Source organism: Myodes glareolus, chromosome 5 (assembly GCF_982192425.1).
Source record: "Myodes glareolus chromosome 5, mMyoGla1.1, whole genome shotgun sequence".
NCBI lineage: Eukaryota > Metazoa > Chordata > Mammalia > Rodentia > Cricetidae > Myodes > Myodes glareolus.
Genome location: NC_142030.1, coordinates 10,509,329 through 10,530,320, shown reverse-complemented (window position 1 = coordinate 10,530,320; position 20,992 = coordinate 10,509,329). Strand labels below are relative to the sequence as shown.

At 45.9% G+C, this 20,992-nt stretch overlaps 1 protein-coding gene and 1 non-coding gene across 2 annotated transcripts in view; both read right to left on the bottom strand.

The window, feature by feature from the left end:
* Mtarc2 (mitochondrial amidoxime reducing component 2) overlaps positions 1–20,992 on the bottom strand; it is a 37,408-nt gene that overhangs the window by 3,334 nt on the left and 13,082 nt on the right. The window contains exons 3-7 of the mRNA XM_048439512.3: positions 18,441–18,609; positions 17,105–17,245; positions 6,370–6,431; positions 6,214–6,285; positions 2,634–2,781 (exon numbers count right to left, since the gene is read on the bottom strand). Coding sequence (XP_048295469.3) covers positions 2,655–2,781; positions 6,214–6,285; positions 6,370–6,431; positions 17,105–17,245; positions 18,441–18,609 — 571 coding nt within the window. The 3' untranslated portion in view covers positions 2,634–2,654. The remainder of the gene's footprint in view (positions 1–2,633; positions 2,782–6,213; positions 6,286–6,369; positions 6,432–17,104; positions 17,246–18,440; positions 18,610–20,992) is intronic.
* LOC125403893 (U6 spliceosomal RNA) lies at positions 20,261–20,365 on the bottom strand. Its single transcript, XR_007233115.3, has one exon. It is a non-coding gene; the product is annotated as a U6 spliceosomal RNA (small nuclear RNA).

Here is a 20,992-nt window from a genome sequence, read left to right as displayed (position 1 = left end):
GATGTCATGGCTGTGCACTACAGCATCTGAGTGGGAAGGTCTGTCACCGAGGGACTGGAGGACTTCTGACTGCAAAGATCGCTCAGTCACCCAGAGCTGGAACAGCAGGACAAGGTTGATCGGATCTGCCATTTCGTCTCTAGTATCTTCTATGTTTCACCCATTCCAAGGCAGAGCAATTATAAGATAGTACCGGCTGTGCTAGAACTCACTATACAGACCCCAAACTGGCCTCAAACTCAGAGACCCACCTGTCTCTGCCTCCCAAGTGCTATGATTAAAGACATAAGCGATCACATCTGGCTATTTTCAAATGTTTTACATTGCATTTATTGATGGGGGTGTGGCATACATGTGGAGGTCAAAGGGCAGCTTGCAGACCCAGCTCTATCCCTCCACCATGGGGATCTAGGGAACTGAACTAAGGATGTCAGACTTGACGGCAAGCACACTTACTGAGCCACCTCGCAAGCTCTCACGCGGATTTTTACAAAATGCACAGGGTCAGACATAGTGGCCTTCAGTCTCAGCACTCAGGAGGCAGAGGCGGATCTCTGAGGTTGAAGCCAGCCTGGTCTACAGAGTGAGTTCCAGGACAGCCAGAACTACACAGAGACCCTGTCTCAGAAAACAATATAGTATGGTTAGAAGTATGGTTACATGCCTCATCACGACAGGTGGCTGTAACGGGGTAAAGTTTTCTCCACGCTATCTCAGCCATCTGTGGTTTCTACCCTCTGCCCTGAAAAGTTCTGTAGAAAGGCACTCTACCTCGTTCTAGAAACTCAGGGTCACATGACCCAGCTCACTGCATACTCTTGGCTCCTGTTAGATTTCTTGCTTGCTTCCCCTGCAACTGCCAACCAGAATGTAGTTTATCTGTGTCCTTTGTCTCTGAAATCTCCTAAAACATGCATTCAGGGCTGCTCTGTGAGAAGTCTTTCTCACTAGGCAGTCGCAGGTTGGCTTAATAGAGACTCTCAAGTCTATCTTTGGTTGTGCTGCATGGTCTATGGGTTTTTATCCCATACAGTAGTCAAAAGATGTTATTTCCTTTTTCACATATTTATACCACCCTTAAAGCTGTGCCACATGGGAGCTCAGAACCATCTGTAACTCCAGTTCCATGGAATTCAATACCCTCGTGTGGTCTCTGAAGGCACTACATGTATGCAGTGTACATTCAGACATGCAGGCAAAAAACAATACTCAAACACATAAAATAAAAACAGTAAGTCAGAAAGAAGGAAGAAAGGAAGGAAGGAAGGAAGGAAGAAAGGAAGGAAGGAAGAAAGGAAGGGGAAAGGAAGGGAAAAAAAGAGAAAAGAGGAAAGAGAAAAGAAAAGAAGAGAGGAGAGGAGAGGAGAGGAGAGGAGAGGAGAGGAGAGGAGAGAAGAGAAGAGAAGAGAAGGGAAGAGAAGGGAAGAGAAGGGAAGAGAAAAGGAACGCTTTGGGGGAGATTTAATAATAGGTTTTGCAAAAGGAGCTGTTTAGAACCTTCAAGGGATGGTCTTCCAATGACTTCTCATTCCTGTCTATAACTGAGGCTTCAGCTTGTGTCTATAGGAGTCAGGACTCAAGCTGACCTGATGCAATCAGTATTGGAATATTATTTTCTACCTTAGTGTCATGATCAAGTCATCTTGATACGCTGATTTTCTTCTTTAAGTCATATTTAAGACATGTTTGATGAAGCAGTGGCTTTCAATACCCTTCCCCCTCTCTTCAGCACCCCCCCCCCAAGTGTATCTAACCCTAGAGGATCATTTGCCTTCATTACTTCTTCCCTTTTTGTTGTCAATAATGTTTTGTTTTTTTCAACACAGGGTTTCTCTGTGTACCCTTGGCTGTCTTTGTAAACTAGGCTGGCCTCGAACTCAAGAGATCTGCCTGCCTCTGCCTCCAGAGTGCTGGGATTGAAGGCGTGTGCCACCACATCTGGCTCCTTATTCCTTTAATGATGCTCCCCAAAGGAACCAGGGGCACCCCTGCCAGTCTGGCAGAGCAGGCCCATTGGTATTTTATGACCAAATGGGAAGCAGGAATGGGGAAGACTAGGTAGAAGAAGCATACTGATTATTGAACAAAAGGAGGGAGAAAGGGGTAGAATTTTCATGATTCCCGAACTGCTCATTTTCCCAAGAATTAAAACAGCATAGAATTTCTTTTAAAGCATCTGAATGAGCTAGTTCAGTGGTTAAGAGCACTTGCTGCTCTTCTAGAGGACAGAGGTTCGATTCCCAGCATTCATGTGGCAGCTCACTGTCATCTCTAAGTCCAGTTCCAGGAGTTTCTGCTTCTGGCTTCCTCGGGTACCACACGCATAGGGGCACAGGCGTACATGCAGGCAAAACATCCATACACAGAAAATAATGAAATATTCAAAACATATATTTCGTTTTTCAAGACAGGGTTTCTCTGTGTAGCCTTGGCTGTCCTAGAACTCCCTCTGTAGACCAGGATGACCCTGAACTCAGAGATCCACCTGCCTCTCCCTCCCAAGTTGGTGGGATTAAAGGCATAAGCCACCACAGACCAGCAAAATACTTTAAAATTTTTTTAAAGCATCAGAAGATAAGAAAATATGGTTATGCTGTCAAAACACAGAATTCTAGAAGCAAAATGAAACTTACCAGGTCACCCCACTGGATCCATTAATCCACCATCCGATACACAGGGTCACCGACTCTCAGGCTTCCAATTCTTTCCACTGAGAAATACATCCCAAACAGTGGGGACGTCTGGTACAGATTCTTCACGGAAGGGTCACACAGGCGGTAGCTGAAAGAACAAAGTACCACCATCAGGCCTCGAAAGAAACAGGAGTCTAGTCTTTTCCATAGGACTTGGATGTTTGCTCCTTAGGCTAATTACGGGTCAACAACACTTCCTTTCCAAAGATGGACAGGGATGCCTGCACACAAGTAGCCAAAGAAGTGTGGGTTTTCTAAAGCCATGTGAGGTGGAGCACAACTTTGATCCCAGTACTCAGGAGGCAGAGACAGGCAGAGCGCTGAGTTTGAGGCCAGCCTGGTCTACAAGGTGAGTTCTAGGACAGCCAGGATTAAAGAAACCCTGTCTATAATAATAATAATAATAATAACAATAATAATAATAATTACGGTGTTAATAATAGTAAGCGTGGGCTTGTGAAGTATCGTACAAACACTTTTATTACACAGGTACTCTGGACTCACAACTTATGGGAAAAAAATGCTCATGAAATTTCAAAATGGAACCACCCCAGCCCACTGTGTTGACTGGTTTTCGTTGTCCTAGAATCACCTAGAATCACCTAAGAGTCTCAGTGAGAGATTGTCTACACTGGGTTGGTCTGTGGGCATGTCTTAATTAAGTTACCTAGCCCACTGTGGGCGGCACCATTTCCTAGGCAGGGGCCCAGCTCACTGTGGGCGGCACCATTCCCTAGGCAAGGGGCTCAGCCCACTGTGGGCGGCACCATTTCCTAGGCAGGGGCTCAGCCCATTGTGGGTGGCACCATTCCCTAGGCAGGGGCTCAACCCACTGTGGGCGGCACCATTCCCTAGGCAAGGGGCTCAGCCCACTGTGGGCGGCACCATTCCCTAAGCAAGGGGCTCATGAACTGCCTAACAGTGGAGAAGTCAACTTGAGCATAGGCAAGCGAGCATGTCTGCATTTGTTTCTCTGTCTGTGACTATGAATGGGATGTGACTGTTCTGAGCTCCTGCCTTAACTTCCCCACCATGATACACTGTAACCTGGAACTGTGATCTAAAATACACCTCTTTCTCCCTTATGCTGCTTTTGTCTGCATTGTTTTTACTCCCAACATTAAGGCTCAAAACTGGAGTTCCCTGTAAATGAAAACTGAGACTGAGGTGCCACTAGCCAACGGGACTGCGTATGAAGTCTAAGACCTAACTGAAGAAAATCACCTTCACTGTGTTTTACAAAGCAAAGAGCAAAAATAGAACTGTGAAATGAAGGCCCCGTGAGATACCCTCTGAACTGTTAGAGACAAACAACAGAACAGAGGACGGGCAAACACAACACAGCCATCCCCAAAATGGTAACTAAGGTTTTTTTGGTCCTTTTTTTGGCAATGTTTAAGGTGGAACCTGCACCCCATGAATTACTAGACAATGATGAGAGGGGCTGGGTGATGCCTCGGTTGGTAAAACACCTGCTGTGCGAGGAGCATGGACCTGGGTTCAGATCTTCAGCAGCCAGAAAAAGCTCAGAGGCATCTGCCTAGAACACCAGCACTGGGTAGGCAGAGGCAGGGGATGCCTGAGCTCACTGGCCAGGTCCAGGCCAGTGAGAGCCCTTGTCTCAAATATAAAGTCCATCCTGGGATGGCTCAGCCACGGCAGCTTATGTGCCTCTGCCTCCTTGCTGCTGCCCCTGCTCCCACGTTGGCCCTGGCCCAGCCGATCAGCATCATTTTGTGCCTCTGCAGGAAGAGGCTCACACAGCCAGGCTCTGGCACTTGTACAGGTGCCATTGAGGGTCACACAATTTTACTCCCAGGACAGGGATGCACTTCTTTGACATCAGAGGGAATCAGGGACTGAGTTCCATGTCTTGGAATGCCAAGACCAGCCCAGGAAACTCTCAGTCACCCGGCATTTACTACAGACCGGGGCTCAGACAGTCTGGACCAAGTTTGAGCCTACTGTAGCCATGGGATAAGAATTTCAGTTTGAAATTCCAGACTTCAGAGAGAAGTTAATGTGTCCATAAGGAAGGAGTTGCACATGACACTTCGGATAAGAAGTCTGCACAGGAATAGAGTGGGGAGACCTTCCCTTACCCACTGAGGGGACACAGAGAACACTGGCTGGAGTGTCGAGGAGTTCTGCCCTTTGAGGATAAATCTAGGGGCCAGAGAGATGCCTCAGCAGTTAAGAGCACTGACTGCTCTCCCAGAAGACCCAGGGTTAATTCCGTGCACCCACACGGCAGCTCACAACTGTCTGTGAATCCAGCTCCTGGGGATCTCACGTCCTCACACAGACACACGTGCAGGCAAAACATGATACAAACAAAATAAATAAATAAACAAATTACATAAAAAAGAAAAGAAAAAAGAGATCTAAGAGCTGAAGTGATGGCTCAGTGGTTAAGAGTACTGGTTGCTCTTTTAGAGGCTCTGGGTTCAATTCTCAGAACCCACATGGTAGCTAACAACTGTCTGTGAATCCAGCTCCTGGGGATCCAACACCCTTGGACAGACACACATGCATGCAAAACACCAAAGCACATAAAGAAAAATAAATAAATAAAAATATTTTTTTAAAAAGAGATCTACTATAAAACAAACACAAAATGGGTAAAAAGTGCCTGAGGAAGTCATCCAGTATCAACCTCTGGCCTCCACACATACACGAACACACACACATACACACACACAAACAAAAGAAAGTGATGAGAGATTAGAGCTTCAAAATAGAATATCGTACAACCAGAAATGTATCAGAAAAGCAAAGAATTAAAAAGAGGAAGAAACTCGGGTGCATTGAAGGACTGACACAAACCACAGAGCACCTGCGAGTTAGGCCATGAGCACCTGGGAGTTAGGACCTATGCACCTGTGAGTTAGGCCATGAGCACCTGGGAGTTAGGATCTATGCACCTGCGAGTTAGGCCATGAGCACCTGGGAGTTAGGACCTATGCACCCGCGAGTTAGGACATGAGCACCTGGGAGTTAGGACCTATGCACCTGGGAGTTAGGACATGAGCACCTGGGAGTTAGGACCTATGCACCTGGGAGTTAGTACATGAGCACCTGGGAGTTAGGACATGAGCACCTGGGAGTTAGGACATGAGCACCTGGGAGTTAGGACCTATGCACCTGGGAGTTAGGACATAAGCACCTGGGAGTTAGGACCTATGCACCCGCGAGTTAGGACATGAGCACCTGGGAGTTAGGACCTATGCACCTGGGAGTTAGGACATGAGCACCTGGGAGTTAGGACATGAGCACCTGGGAGTTAGGACCTATGCACCTGGGAGTTAGGCCATGAACACCTGGGAGTTAGGACCTATGCACCCGCGAGTTAGGACATGAGCACCTGGGAGTTAGGACCTATGCACCTGGGAGTTAGGACATGAGCACCTGGGAGTTAGGACATGAGCACCTGGGAGTTAGGACCTATGCACCTGGGAGTTAGGACATAAGCACCTGGCGCACAGGTGACGTCAACACAGGGCACACACTGGCATCCTACCTCTTCAGGGTTTCCAGTGGCTCCTTCCTGTCTATGATTCCTGTGACTGGGTCCACCGTCGTCAAGATGCACCTGCCGAAGACCCACGATTAGACGGTGGATCCAAATCAAAGTGCGTCCCACACTCCAGAGGCTATGTCTAAACTCAGTCTTTACCTGGGGCAGCTCAGCACCCTTTTCATCTCGACATCACCAATTAGGAGCTCATCCCAAGTGTCCTAGAAGAAAAGGAAGAAGTGTCTTTTAGAGCCAGGCTTCCTTCATCTTGATCCGGTACTAGGTATGACATCAGTGGAAGGAGGGAGACACAGAAGGACACAGAGAACTTTGGAAAGCACCAAGAGGGACAGCACGCAGGTAAGCTTGGGATACATGACTCTCTTTTTAAAAAAAAAAAAAGTAATTCTTTTACAACACTGAGCACAGAACCCAATGCCCGTGCACAGGAGTCCAACACTCAACTGCTGCACTGCCTCCCAGCCCCAGGCATTTTCCTTTTGATTCACAATCTCAACCACTGATTCTGTCAAATCAGCAAGAACAGGCCTTCACAGCCTACAGAATGAGAAAAGATCTTCACCAACCCCACATCAGACAGAGATCTGATCTCCAAAATAAACAATGAACTCAAGAAATTGGTCATCAAAAGAACAAATAATCCAGTAAAAAAAAAAAAGGGGGGGGGGTCAGACCTCAACAGAGAATTCTCAACAAATGAATCTAAAATGGCTGAAAGACTCTTAAGGAAATGCTCAACATCCTTAGCCATCAGAGAAATGCAAATCAAAACAACTCTGAGATTCCATCTTACACCTGTAAGAATGGCCAAGATCAAAAACACTGATGACAATTTAGGCTGGAGAGCATGTGGGGAAAGGGGAACACTCCTGCATTGCTGGTGGGAGTGCAAACTGGTACAGCCCCTTTGGATATCAGTATGGCCATTTCTCAGAAAATTAGGAAACAACCATCCTCAAGATCCAGTAATACCACTTTTGGGTATATACCCAAAGGATGCTCAACCATACAACAAGGACATGTGCTCAATTGTGTTCATAGCAGCATTGTTTGTCATAGCCAGAACCTGGAAACAACCTAAATGCCCCTTGACCGAAGAATGGATAAGAAAAATGTGGTACATTTATACAATGGAGTACTACACAGCAGAAAAAAATAATGACATCTTGAAATTTGCAGGCAAATGGATGGATCTAGAAAACATCATATTGAATGAGGTAACTCAGACCCAGAAAAACAAACATCATATGTACTCACTCATAAGTGGTTTTTAGACATAAGGCAAAGAAAACTAGCCTACAATTCACAACTCCAGAGAACCCAGACAATAATGAGAACCCTAAGAGAGACGTACATGGATCTAATGTACATGGGAAGTAGAAAAAGACAAGAATTCCTGAGTAAATTGGGAGCATGGAGACCATGGGAGAGAGTAGAAGGGGACGGAACAAGAGGGTAGGGGAGCAGAGACAAATGTATAGCTCAATGAAATCAATAAAAAAGTTAAAAAAAAAGAAAGAAAAAGAAAACTGAAAGCTGGGAAAGATGTAATTGGATGAGGGGGCCATAATCCAGCCCCAGTAAGCAGCAGAACTTGACAGCTTTGGCCACGTGGTTCTGGCTCTAAGGACAGAAGAAAGGAGTTATGGAATATACCTCTGTGACTGAGGAAAGCTGCTGAGGTCAGGTGTGTGTCAGGGGAGTCCCTGCATGGAGGCCTAGAGAGGCCACTGGATGAAGTTGTGAAGGTGAAGCCTGGATTGCCTTGGAGAACACAAGATGTTGGTTACCTGTTGAAGAAAGTTGCTAATGGAGTGGAGCCTGAGAGAGAGGGGAAGGGAGGAAGGGAGGGAGGGAGGGAGGGAGGGGTGTCGCAGTCAACAAAACTGAAAGGAGTTAGAGATCTGAGCAGCATTTTGACATCAGACATGGAGATGTAGCATTTGGAGTTGGTCCAGCTGGATTCTGGTCGTACTTTGGTTCAGTATTTTCTCACTATGCTCCCTTCCCTATGTTCTGGAAAGGTAACGTATATATCCAGTTTAAAAGTATGTGACCTGCTTTTGATTCTAATTTTATAGGAGATTACAGTTAAGAGATTGTATGAATCTCAGGAGAAACTTTCAGTGTTGGAACTTTAATAGACTATAGGAACTTCTGAAGCTGAACTAAATGCTTTTTGCATTATGATATTTGCTACAATACAAGCTTTTGGGTGCCAGGGAATGGAATGTGGTGGATTCGATGTAATTGGCCACGGTGAGCTCACAGGGAGTGGCACTGTTAGGAAGTGCGACTTGGTTGGAGGAAGTGTGGCACTGTGGGGGCGGGCTCTGAGGTCTCTAGGTTCAAGCTACACCTACTGTTGCCTGTGGATCAAGATGTCGAATTCCCTTCTGGCCTCCACAGGCATTGCACACACATGGTACACATACACTTACACATACACAAAAAAAGTAAAAGTAACTTTTTAAAAAGGAAACACATCATAGACACATACACAAAATAAACACACATACATGTGCACTTACATAAAACACATACACTTACACATACACAAAAAAAGTAAAAGTAACTTTTTAAAAAGGAAACACATCATAGACACATACACAAAATAAACACACATACATGTGCACTTACATAAAACATGCTGTGTCATAACATTGCATATGGTTTACAGACATACGGTCACTGGTACACATTTCAGTATCCTTCAGTGTCCAAAAGCGGATTGTTTCCAGCACCCCTTCAGAACCCCAAATCCTCAAGTACTTATCTCTTGTATAAAATGGCCTGGTACTGTCTCTTAACCTATGCACACATTCCTACTTTAAATCATCTCTAGTTCACTTACCATACCAAGTGATAAAATGATAGGAATAAGTAATAGGTACATTGTTTCACTCAGGAAACAATAACCAAAAAGTGTACAGTTCAGTAAAATGTTTCCCCCAGTATTTAAAACATTCTTAAAAAAATATTTAGCTCCAAAGCTACAAAGAAATCCTGTCTTGAAAAATAAAAAAAGAGATTTGTTTATATGTGTGAGTGTATGTACATGTAGATGTTGAATGTATGTACATGTAGGTGTGTGGGGAGGTGCCTGTATCTGTTTGTATTCCAAGGCCAGGAGAGGGCTTTGAATCCCTCAGAGCAGGAGTTCCTGGTGTGTGTGAGATGCCAGGCTCCTTATGATTGCACAACAAACATTTAACCACCGAGCCCTCTCTCCAGACACTAAATTATGTTTTATCTGCAGTAAAACATAATTTATATTGGTATAATCTATGAAGGGCAGCTATATACATACACCCACATATACAGACTATGTGGCTCACATCTTATAGGAGGCAAAAGATTTCCTATCCTCTTGGAACTTTTAAGCTAAGTCTGATAGTTAACATGAAACAGAAATAAAGAGAAAAGCGTGTGTGTGTGTGGTATGTGTGCACACGCGCACACACGCGTGTGTGTACAATGTAATGTAAACTTCATACGGCCCATGCCTTTATAATAGAGAGTAGGCTCAAAGACACAGCTGGAGTTGAATAGCTACACCCTGCGTGGACAAAGAGCACAGGCGGTGGGAGAGTGACAGGATAGGGGACACATGCCTAAGCCCAGAAAGATCAGCTTCCGGTGGTGTCTGTGCAGACCCCACAGTCCCAGTCTCTGGTAAGGACACACTAGCCTGGGCTACAGGAGAAACAGACTCAAGTATCAGCATGATCCCCTGCATTTGCCTTTTCAAACATCTTCAGCTCAAAATAATCAATATGCCAGAGTATCGTGTTTGGGGGTAGCACATTTACAGTACCTTGAATACGACACCTACACCTGCATACTTAACATCACACATTCACAAGCTTATAAGGATCAACATAAAAGCTATGGTCCTTTTTACTAATAACAAGTAACTTGGGAACCTAGCGAGATGCCCCATGCCTGTAATCTCAGCCCTTGGGAGATAGCAGCACAAGAATCAGGAATTCCATGACTCAAGTCACCCTTGGATACACAGTGGGCTGAGGCCAGCCCAGCTTAAACGAGGCCCTGTCTCAGAAAGAACACAGTCTGGGTTCCTTATCTTGAGGGTTTGTGCCTGTTCTGCTGAGACCCACTAATCCTAAATCTAACAGTACAATCCTTTGTCTAAGTCTCTAGGGAGAAACAGGGAGCGTTTGAGGATGGGGCCTTAATACACGCCCCATAAACCTACAACAGCTTTGAGAACACCTGATCTACACGCAGACACAAAGAATGCTCTTGGAAACTGACCTCAATCAGGCGAGGTTTCTGGAGCTCCTAAGTCTAACTGATGTGCAGAGAAGTCAGGAAAAGAGTTCACTCCTGCTTAGCTGGTGGCTTTGACTCTCTTGGGGCCTGAGAGGGACCTAAGTTTCTACAGAGGGGACAGCAAGAGCAGGGAAGAGCGCTATCTAATCTCCCCTTCTACGACTGGCTATGACATCATGATCCATTCCATATTCGAAAGCCAACTAGCTCCTCTCTCGGGCCTATAGAAATGATTATGCATTGCACAATTGGTGTTCCAGAGCCAAATGAGTCTTCAAACCCAGACATCTCCCACCCAGTATGACCACAGCTACAGATGCCCGGTCATCCTTCAGGAAACTGCTTCTGTGGAAATAAACTCCATGTTCCAAGCAATCAGTTGGCCCAGGAGCCGTGCAAGCTTTGTAAAAGCCGAGGTCACACACCCCATGTGACTTACAACAAACCCTGTTCAAACAGGGCAATTGCAAGGGAAGCAAGTGGCAACCTCCCGCTGGTGACCAGAGCAGCATCTGTCTGGGGAAGGGAAAAGAGCCCAGGACTGCATGGAGCCAAGGTGTCAGGGCTCCTTTCGCCACACGAGGGCACTGCAGCTACAGGTATGTGAATCACCAGCAGCCTGGGGAATCCAAGACCTCACCAACAGCCTTCTTGTATTCAACTCCCTTGTTCCAAGTGACAATGAGTTCAATGTCTCAAGCTACTTGTCTGTGAGCTTCTGAGTCATAGCTTTAATTAGGGTCTTGGTCCAACAAGACAGATTTAGGTCACTTTCTGTTCCAAAAGTCAACTGCTGGGTTCATTAGCAATTTGTCTGACTTCCTAATCAATGTCGTTAGTGCCTCCAAATGCTAACTCTGTGTCTTGACACTGTTAATTGCTTCGTATTAATAAAGTCACCCACCCTCATCTGATCATTGTCCACTTAAATTTAAATAAAATGGTTAATTCAGTTTCTAAAGCAAACACTACAGTTTAAATAACTGAAAATTTGAATTCATAATGGTGAGTTTAATATTCATTAGACCTATACAACACAAATACACGGGAAGAGATTAGTGCGCCCCCTGCTGATTGAAAAGTCCACCTGCACTCTGACAAAATCAGGCTCCTGATTTTGATGTCTGATGGAATTTGTGAGTTGGAAGAAATGAGAGGAAAAGGAAGAGTAGGGGCTAAGGAGAGAGGGGGAATATTCTGTGTTATGGGCTCTTTTCTGTACTGAGATTTTTACTTTTATTTATTTATTTATTTATTTATTTATTTATTTGCTTTCCTGCGCTTGGGTATTTTGCCTACATGTCTGTGCACCACGTCCATGCAATGCCTGAGGAAGTCCAAAAAGAGCATCAGATCCCCAGGAACTGGAGCTGTAGATGGTTGGGAGCCACCATGTGGTACTGGGATCAAACCTGGGTCCTCCCACAAAAACAGTCAGTGTTCTCAACTTCTGAGCCATCTCTCCAGCCCCTCCTGAGAATTTTCTGCCAGGTTGCACACATCTCGTAAATAGGAAACTAAGAGTAATGAAGCTTCCACCAGGAGGAAGACCCAGAGGAAAGGGTAAAATATGGGTTGGGGCAAGGAGAGAAACCACACACAAATAGCACAGGTAAGGGTATTTCTGAGACATTCATTACAATCCATACAAGCATCTGCCTTAAATGTAGGAAACGGGAAGTAGAGCTAATATAGAGACCCTCTTTTCCTCCCTTCTTATCTCTCTCTGTGAGCAGTTATCCACATAGCTATGTCTATATATGCATCTTTATATATAAAATATATTATACATGAGCATAACCATAACACATACATGCATATGTGCCTAGCCCATGACACAGACGCCAATAGAAGAGGGGTCTTATAACAGCCGACCACAGAGAACAGAAAGGAGAGAGAGAAATAACAGATGGACCAGCCGAGTGCCCATGCTGGCAATGAGTCAGGAAAAACCTGCTAAGTTCAGGTGGATGGAAAGGCCGCCGACATCCAGTCCCACCTCCCTGCTCCTAGTGCCAGGAGTGGAGTTTTTCCCAATCCAGCTTCTGGCTTTCCGTGGCTACACACAAGTTACTATGCCATACTGTGCATACAACTACTAGAAACCACCTTAAATTATTTTGGTATAATATGAGAGGATGAATGTATGAATAAGTAAGCTTCTGAGGCTCAAATTTAACTTTTTGAATTTTTTGGGTTTTTTTTATGGTGCATGTTTATATGCACACACATGAGTGAGCCCTGGCACACGTGTGGAGGCCGGAGGATAACTTTTAAAAGTCACGTCTCTCCTCTCACCGTGTGGGCCCCAGGGATTAACTGGGGTCATCAGGGTTGGCAGTAAAGCTCAATCAGTGGCTTTACCCACTGAGCCATCACACCCATTGCCAAAGATATCTTTGTGATGTGTTACTGATGATCCCATGTAGTAACAAGAAGGTCAGAAAACCACCAACCGAGTACTTACAGTACACACAATTATTATTATCAAGCTATGAGAAATATGGAAAATGTACAAGAGTTGCTAAGTGAAAAACGCACCCGTGAACAGTCACAGGGTACTTCTCAACGCAGATGTGCTCTGAGACAGGCGTCAAGCGTGGCTGGCATGCTCACATCTTACAGTGCGTTTACACAGACCTAGATGATATAGTATGACCTCTTCCCGGCAGCACCAGCAGCTTACCTTGGATATGATGGTCATGCTGAACAAAGCAGCATGAAACCGCATTACACCCGAGAGAAAAGGATGCAGTCAGAGACAGGGTAACAAGACAGCATGAAACCACATTACAGAGGAGAGAAAAGGATGCAGTCAGAGACAGGGTGTGTACAAAATGTCACAGTGAGCTGCCTTTTGATAAGTAGGGGGAATATACGCCACTGTAACAATAAAGTTAAAAGATAATAAAGACATGAGCCAGTAACGAGTATAATCGTTGCACTACAAACTATACATAATTGCACTGCTGCAACTGGCAGCACAGTGGGTTTGTTTACACCAGCATCGCCCAGAGCAGGTGAGTAGCTTTATCCCACATCCTGACACTATGATGTCATCAGGAATAAGGACTGTATGGCTCCATTACCTTACGGGGCCACTATTATGTATGTTACACGCACTCCATCGTAGGCTACATGTCTAATCTGTATCTATAACCACACGTATCAAAGCCAGGCATGGTGGCACATGTCTGTGAACCTAGGACTTGGGAGGTGAAGAAGCACAGATGTTTACGGTCATCCTCAGCCACAAAGAGCTGATGCCGGCCTAGACGAGACCTTGTCTCAAAAACCAAAACCGGGTGAAAAGATGACTCAGCTGCTCTTGCAGAGGAACTAGGTTTGATTCCCAGCACCCACGTGGTGCCTCACAACCATCTGTAACTCCAGTTCCAGGGGATCTGACACCTTTTTCTGCCTTCCATGAATACTGCATGCCTTTGGTGCACAAACATACATACATGCAGGCAAAACACTGAGACCTATAAAACAAAACTAAATACTACAGATTTTAAAGAAGAAAAAGAAACCTTGAAGCCAAGTGGGCAAGCACAGCTGTTGTCCTAACTCAGGCCATCAGAGACAAAGGTCTAGAAGTGAGGGTTTGCAAAAATGTTGCCTTTCACCTGCTGGAATAGGCAGGACAAGGCCATTCTGGAAGTGAGAGGTGGGGCTGGGATCCAGAGCACAACTGTCTGGCTTTGGGAACCCCTCCCATCCAAGGGCACACCAGGGCTACCCCTGCTTAGCTCTCATCAGATGAGACTGGTCGCTAAGGGAAGCTCCTCGGGTGGTAGAGTGCTTGTCCAGTGTGTGTGCAGCCAGTGTTTGTCTCCCAGCACCTCACAAACGGCATGCCTGGAATCCTGAACTAGGCAAGAAGTTTAAGATCATCCTCAGCTACACGGGGAGTTTGAGGCCCAATAAACAAGCAAATTCCCTCTCCAGAAGTTTGTAGGAACAGCCCTTCCCACGTGACAGAGAACACACTTGTGCTTTTTCTGCAATTTTCTCTGCAATTTTCTCCCCAGCTCTTTCAAAACACAGAGCAAGGACTTACATCAAAAAGACGCCCATTCAAACATTTCAGGTTTAGCTCAGGACAGTGAGCAAAGTCCAGAGAACACTGAGCCCCATGATGACCAGAGAGAGAAACAAGCAGCAAATGCTGACGTCGTTTTTAAACAGAAATCAAACACACCGCACTGTCCCAAGCCTTTGCAAAATCAGCACCATCCTCTGGCTCCCCAGGAAGAAGTTCACGGTTCCCCACACCAGAACAGGGCTATGCTTATATTAGCCTTAGGTTGAGTTTGACAAGTTATAGTAAAGCAAAAATTCTACAGCCAGAGATGACATCATCTTGCCTTCTTTCCTCGGCTCAAGATCTTACAGCAAAGTTAGTATCAAAACTATATATATTTGGACTTTTACGTGTGTGTGTGTGTGTGTGTGTGTGTGTGTAAGTTTGAAGGAACTTTAAGAAAAGCAGCAAAACCAAAATTATGTGCAGGGCTTTGAAAGATCTTATGCAAAAAAAGGGACATGGGACTGGAACTTCATTTGATTCCTGATCGTCCTGCCTGTTTCACAATGCTTGAGTTTCCAAGTTGTCTGTTCCAGTGTTCATGCCGATGAAGCCATCAGACACTTGTTAGACACTGAGTGAAGTGGCATGCTGTGTTAAAAATGTTTGTCATTAGTTGGGCCTGATGCCACAGGCCTGCAATCCTTGTCACTTAGGAAGGAATCAGGAGAATCAAAAATTCAAGACCAGTCCAGGCTACAAAGTGGGTCCAAGGCCAGCCTGGGCAACAGAGTGTGTTCAAGGCTAGTCTGGACTACATCTAATACCCAGGGTCCCTATCTCTTCATCTCTGTACCCAGAGATCTGAGCCACAATGCTTTGCCCATAACAGATGACCAAGATTTTACCTTTAACAAATATGAGAAGAAATTAAAGACATTTAAAAGCAAATTGTGTAGATTGCTGGTATGGTCTGAATCCAAACTGTTCATACCCACAGACAGGGGTATGAACACTTGGTCCCCACCTGGAGTTCTGCTTATGGTTGTGGAACCTTTAAGAGGAGGCACATTGCTGGATGGAGTGGGTCACTAGGGGTTGGGGCTTGAAGGTCTACAGCCTGGCCCCACTTCCTGTTCACTCTGTTTCACATGTGCAGACGTGATGAGACCAGCCATCCTCCTGTTCCTGCCACCACGTCATCTCAGCCATGATGGTCTCTATCCCTCCAGAACTATTTGCAAACATAAACCCCTTCTCCTTTAAGGATACTGTATCATAGTGGCAAGCAAGTAACTAAGACAGCAGGACAGCGTCAGCTGACAGACATCTTCTGTGTGTACCACTGTTTTAAGATTGTCAAATTGTGTAGACATAGGCTGTGTAAAGATTTGCCCAAAAGAACCATGGAGACCAACAAATAAGGGCACATTCTACTCACACAAAAGGAAGCACAGCTGAGGTGTTCAAGAGCTTCTCTGGGCGCTAACTGCCTGGGTCCCTAACAGGTATCCTCACCCTAGTTCCAGAGGCGAGTGGCACGCCTTGGGTTGTAATGCCAGCCGTATCCCTCATTCCCTGCGTAGTTGGGGAACCTTTCTAAGCATGTGTACTGTGGGAGCTCCTTCTGCTCCTTCAGCCAATAGCCTTTAAGATACCAGCCCACGTGGGTGTGGTCTCTTATACTAGAAATGCAGCTGTAAAGCCTGTGCTCGCTCCCTTGCTTCTGGCTCTCACTTCCAGCTGCTAGACTCTGCTCCTGTTCCCTGTTTGTGCAGAGAACTGTGATCTAGGACAGTGATCTGTGAGTCTCCCCTAAATAAATAACCCTTTATTATACATAATTCTGAACCAGTGTGGGATTAGTTTGTACCTTCCGCCATCACGTGTCTTTATATAAAGGAAATATTACTGCGGACTTCACAGGGTTGAGGGAGGGCCCCACGTGAAGCCATCAGTCAGTCCCAAGCCTTGCACCCAGCTAACAACACTTGTCCTTGTCAGCCCACTCCTCCCCATGCTCAGAACAACTGCTGGAACTTCTCATGACCAAGCAGCACCCAGCTGTGTGGTGGCAGTGTTCCCCAGCTTCTGATGTAAGTGTCTCTTTGAGGCTGCAGGGAACAGAGGGCGGAATTTCCTGCTGTTGGTCACTGGGAAGGCACAGAGGACTCAGACTACACCAAGCGTTGTCACAGGATGGGACTCTTGTACCTTAGCCTCTATGTGGGAACCCGGGACTGAAATCTTTGAGCACACTCCTGGGAAGTGATGGGAGTGCTGTCCTCTTTGTCTCCCTTTCCTTTCCTTATTCCCAGGGCTACAGGTAGATAGTGCAGTCTTGGCTGCAGGCTGGAGTTTGGTGAACTCTGGAGGCCAGCACCCCCTGGAGGCCAGGAGGTCATTAGCAGCCATAGAGAATCTGAGGGAAGGAGTGGCCCCACCACCAGCCCAGGGGAATCTGGGTCACTGCAGGAGCTTCGTTCAGAGCCAGCAGCTCTGAGGGCAGCACATCTGAGTCTGACGTCTGTGGCAGTGACCCCTTACCTCCTCGAAAGCCTCACAGCCTGACACCACAATGTTTGGCCTGAAGTATTCCATCGTCACTTTCTTCTTCAGCCTGCTGTTGAGATCCACTAAGGAGGCTTCAGAAATCATGTGGATGGGGCTGCAGTCTGGGTAGGCTACCTGTTACAGGACACAGCACAGTCAGGTCTCCCCACTCACTGGCATTGCAGCCCAGAGTTCAGCAGAGCCCAGACAGGAGACCTCTGAAGTGTGGAAGAGAAGAGCTATATTCAGGAGAGGGAATTGGGGCGGTGAGTGGGGGGGGGGGGGGGGCTCATTGACAGGATGTGAACGCTGAAGCATGGCTTCTATCCACACACTCGACAAGTCAGCAGCTTGGGCTGGCTCTTGTTATTCTATTAAATTCTTTATGTATTTATTTGAGACAGGAACCAGGTAGCCCTGGATGTCCTAGAATTTATTAGGTAGACCAAGCTGTGTTTGAACTCACAGAGAGTCACCGCCTCTACCTCAGGAATGCTAAGACTAGAGGTGTGCACCATCACACTGGAGGACTGTTATTCTCCAGCCTGCTTTCCTTTCTCATCACACAAGGAGGAGTCTAATGCCAATAAAGTACATTCTAGCAACAGTTTCATTAGCACCAACCATCTGTCCAAAACCTACTAATCACCAGGAGATACCTGACGCTGTTTTAGGTGAGGAACATTAGTGACAAAGCAAATAAGATTATCACTAATAACATTAATAATAATAATAGATAAGTGTGCCTTGGCTCTGGATGGGAATCCCTGAGGGACCTAGGCTTGCTGTAGCTTTCCCTGGCAGGGCTGCCTTGCTGGCCTCTGGCACAGCTGTCACATGTGCAGGCAGCGAAGGTGGCCTGGAGAAGCCTGCGTCAGGAAAGGCACACTTAGTCCCAACATTTCACTTCCACTTGCAGCCAGGCTTCTTCTCTTTCTTTCCTCTCTGGGCCACGGTCTCACCTTGAGCCCAGGCTGGCCTTAAATTCACAGTGATCCTCCTATCTTAGCCTCCCGAGTGCAGGGCATGAGCCACCACACCCAACTTCCAGCCAGTTTCCCCCGAATCCCATCTCTCCACAAGTCAGCCCCGGCTCTGCCCTCCACACATCTATACCTAACCCTCCTGGGCACCTCGGAAGTCCCAGCACTCAGACAGCCCTCAACCCAAGTCCCTCTCCATCCTTAATGTGTAGGTTGTACCCTGGACCACCCTCCTGAACCACTGCCAAGGTTGTCTAACTGAAGCTTCCCAAGGGGCTCTATGGACAGAGAAGAAAGCACAGAGGGCCCAGGGTAGCGGGCAGAAGGAAGGAAGACCGTCCGCTCACCTCATAATTCTGGAGGTAGCTTTCAGAAGGGTACAGTTTCTTTGTTGTTCTTCCTTTCATGCTGGTATCAAACTGAACCAACCTGTAAGGTTGCGTCTTCAGGTAGTTGGTGAGCCACTGGGCCACCTCATCGCCACAATCTCTGCCTTTAATGTCGAGACCGAATAGCCTGGGAGGGTTGCAAGAGAACACCAGATTACGTGTGTTGGCACACCGAATACACCAGAGAGGGGCCAGGAAAGAGCAGAAGGAGGTCCAGCAAACACTCTGGGGAAGAGCTCTCCAGCTCCCATGTCTACGCATCACCTAGACAGTTGTTCAGACGCAGACTCGGACACTGGGCTGGGGTTAGAACCTGGAACTTTGCATTTCTGACATGTTTCCAGCCACCTACGTGGCCAGCCCCCTAGACCATTAAAAATACCAATGATTTGGGTTTCTTTCAGAAGGGGGGGGGGTGCTGCCTGAAGCAGGTGCACCTTTGGCTGGAAATTCTCAGACCTGGTTCAGATTGGTCTGTTGGCCTTAAGTAAATGTAACACCTGCCTCTCCCTCTGTCTCCCACTGTACAGTGGAGATAAGCGCGTTATGCCTACCTATTGGGAGAGGGGTGAACACAGACGTGATCACACTGTGCTCTGCTGTGCTCCTAGCTTGCTTTAAATTGACTTCTCCACATTAGTTGTTAAAATTGTGTGTCTTTCGCACACAGGTTGATATGTAAATATTTCAATCTACATTTCCTTGAACCATATAACACTGACTTTTAAAATGAGACTATACTTGATTTTTTCAGTGATTTCTAAATGTTATCAGTCTGATATCCACCACTATCCATTTTTAAAATACACAAATAAGATTTTTCTCTAAATAGACCAACTACTGTTGTTATTGTTGCTGTTTTTAAAACACGGTCACTGGTAGCCCAGGCTGGCCTTGAGGAACTTGTTATGTGGTAGAGGCTACCCTTGAACCTTCTACCTCTCAGTGCTGTTCCAACATGCTGATAAATGGTCGAAACACATATGTACATTCAACTTTTCTTACATAATTTTATACTGATATTTGATTATTGATCTCTTAAAGCATTTCTCTTGAACTGATAAAATTTTGTTTCTTAAGGACACATATGTGAAAGAATTTGGGAGAGATTAAAATTATCTTTAAATTTTTGATTTGTAAGTAACTGATTGATTATAATAAAATGGGTATGTTGTAAATTTCTGATGATCTCTAAACATAAAGATAATTTCAGTTGAAATTAACTTATTAATGAACCCTAAGAATTTCCACAAATCTTACATAACTCCAGACAACGCTTAGTATCAATTTATTTCTCCTCACTCCCCTTAAGCAAGGTCTCACGGTGTAGCCAAGTGGTGAGGATTTCACCATGTTGCCCAACCTGGCTCCAAATTCACAATCCTCCTGCTTTCACCTCCCTAGTGAATCACCAAGCACATTTCCTTCCTTTCTTCAATAGCCCTGAGAACAAGGGGCCAAGAATGATAGTTTACACCTCTAACTCCAGAGCTCCAAAGGCTATGGTAGGAGGATAGTGAATTTAAGGATAGCCTGAAATATATAGCAAAACCCTATTCATTGATATTTTTAGGGAAAGGTATTGAGATCGGGTCTCACTATGAAGTCTTGGCTGGCCACGGGCATGCTATGAAGACCAAGGTGGTCTCAAACACACAGAGATCCATTTGTCTTTCCCTCCTGAAAGCTGGAATTAAAGGCATGTGCCACCACACCCAGTTACTTTTTAAATTTTAATATCCATTTGTTTATTTTTATATTTATTTAATTGTTTTGAGAAAAATATGGAACATTTAGCAAATCTGTGTCATTCTTGCACAGGGGCCAGGCTAACTGACTCTACATCATTCCAATTCCAGCAGATGTGTTGCAAAAGGAAGCATAACAAAGTTCTATTTTAAAAACAGCCAACCAAACAAAACAAAACAAAGAAAAGAGGTCTGGCTAGCTCAGTGGTAGAGCACTTACTCAGCGTATACAAGGAATGGGTTCCATTCCTAGCACTATAATGGGGGGTATGAAAAAAATGGTCCCCAAAGGGAGTGGCACAATTAGGAGGCATGGCCTTGGTGAAGTAGGTGTGGCCTTGTTGGAGGAAGTGTGTCACTGTGGGGGTGGCTTTGAGGTCTATTGTGCACAAGCTTTACTCTGTGTGACCGTCAGACACTCCCTGTTGCCTTCTGGTCAAGAAGAAGCCAGCACCACATCTGCCCGCACACTGCCATGCTTCCCACCATGACGATAATGACTGAACCTCTAAAACTGTAAGCCAGCCCCAATGAAATGCTTTCCTTATAGGAGTTGCCCCGCATGGTGTCTCTTCACAGCAACAGAAACCCTAACTAAGATGGGGAGGGGGCTCTGGTGCAAGCTATGGAATTAAGGATCTGAAGAAAAGTTTCCCCTGCCCTCCCATGCCATGAGAACTGCACATGCGCGCGCGCACACACACACACACGCACGCACACACAGAGAGCCTGTGTGAATGCTATGCCTGTACCAATGGGAGG